Source organism: Eimeria tenella, genomic scaffold, assembly GCF_000499545.2.
Source record: "Eimeria tenella Houghton genomic scaffold, Eth_scaff4359, whole genome shotgun sequence".
NCBI lineage: Eukaryota > Apicomplexa > Conoidasida > Eucoccidiorida > Eimeriidae > Eimeria > Eimeria tenella.
In genome coordinates this window covers 1-1,088 of record NW_013545282.1, presented here as the reverse complement: position 1 = coordinate 1,088, position 1,088 = coordinate 1, and the positions used below count along the sequence as shown (strand labels likewise).

Sequence of the window (1,088 nt, the reverse complement as noted above, 5' to 3'; positions counted from 1 at the left end):
GCTGCAGCTGCTGCAGCTGCTCCAGCAGCTGCTGCAGCTGCTGCAGTTGCTGCAATGCGCTGCAAATTCAGTGGGAGTCTTGAGGCCCTGAAGGACCCTCGGGGGGCCCCCAGGGAGCCCCCGGGGTATTTGAGGCCCCCAGGCAGCCTTTGGGGCCCCTGGGGGGCCCCACATAGTTTTGAAAGTAAGAAAGTTTTGAGTCATTGTTTTGCTGCTGCTGAAGTGCAGCATTAAGGGGAGGTGTCTGTACACCTGAAGTCGAGGCTGTGGGGAGCCTCTCCTTGCTAGTATTCTGGTGCTGCAGTGCTTCTTGCTGCTCTCTCAACTGAAGCTGCTGCAGAAGCGCTTGCAGCAGCAGCAGCAGCTGCTGCTGCTGCCGCAGCCTTCACTGAGGGCGTTGCTGCTGCCCCTGCTGCTGCAGCTTCTTCGAGCGAGTTGCAGCCGTGCAGCGCTGAGTTTCTTTCCCACATAAGTCGTCTAGCAGCAGCAGGATCGCTGAGGTGCTGCTGCTGTTCGTTGCTTCTGGCTTGCTGTTGCTGCTGTTGCTGCTGCAGCAACTGCACAAGAGGGCCCCAAAGATGGGGGCCCCTTTGTGGTTTGGTCTGGGGGGCCGCAGCTGCGGGGCACAGCAGCTGCAAAGCTGCTGCGGAAGGTAAATCCTCTGCTGTTGCTCTTGCTGCTGCTGCTGCTGCCGTCGTCCTTGCTGCTGCTGCCGATGGTGCTGGCGCTGCTGCTGTTGCTGCTGCAGACGCGTTTGCTGCTGCTCCAGGCAGGTCCTGGTGGCTGCCAGTTAAAGCAGCAAGAGCTCTCTCTATGGTCGCGAGAGCAGCAGCTCTTGTGACTTGAGCCTCCATCTGAGTGCTGCTGCTGCTGCTGTTGCTGCTGCTGCTGCTTTTGCAGCTCCTGCTGATGCTGCTGCTGGCGTTGCTGCTCGCTGCAGCAGCAGTCTCTGCCAACAGCATCAGCGCTTGCTGCTGCTGCTCAGTCCCGCTTGACAGCAGCGTGGCTAGCTCGAGTAGGGCCTGCAACTGGGCCCGCGGCAGCTGCGGCTCTTGTTGCTGCTGCCGCTGCTGCTGCTGCGGCTGGAG

The 1,088-nt window shown here is 60.9% G+C and overlaps 1 protein-coding gene across 1 annotated transcript; it reads right to left on the bottom strand.

Annotated features, from left to right (window-relative positions):
* Nucleotides 1–284: 284 nt before the first annotated feature.
* ETH_00037215 (uncharacterized protein) lies at nucleotides 285–962 on the bottom strand (the record flags this gene model as incomplete). The annotated part of the gene is made up of 1 exon (XM_013380045.1): nucleotides 285–962. One exon carries the CDS (start codon nucleotides 960–962, stop codon nucleotides 285–287), a length of 678 nt encoding a protein of 225 aa, XP_013235499.1.
* Nucleotides 963–1,088: the final 126 nt, after the last annotated feature.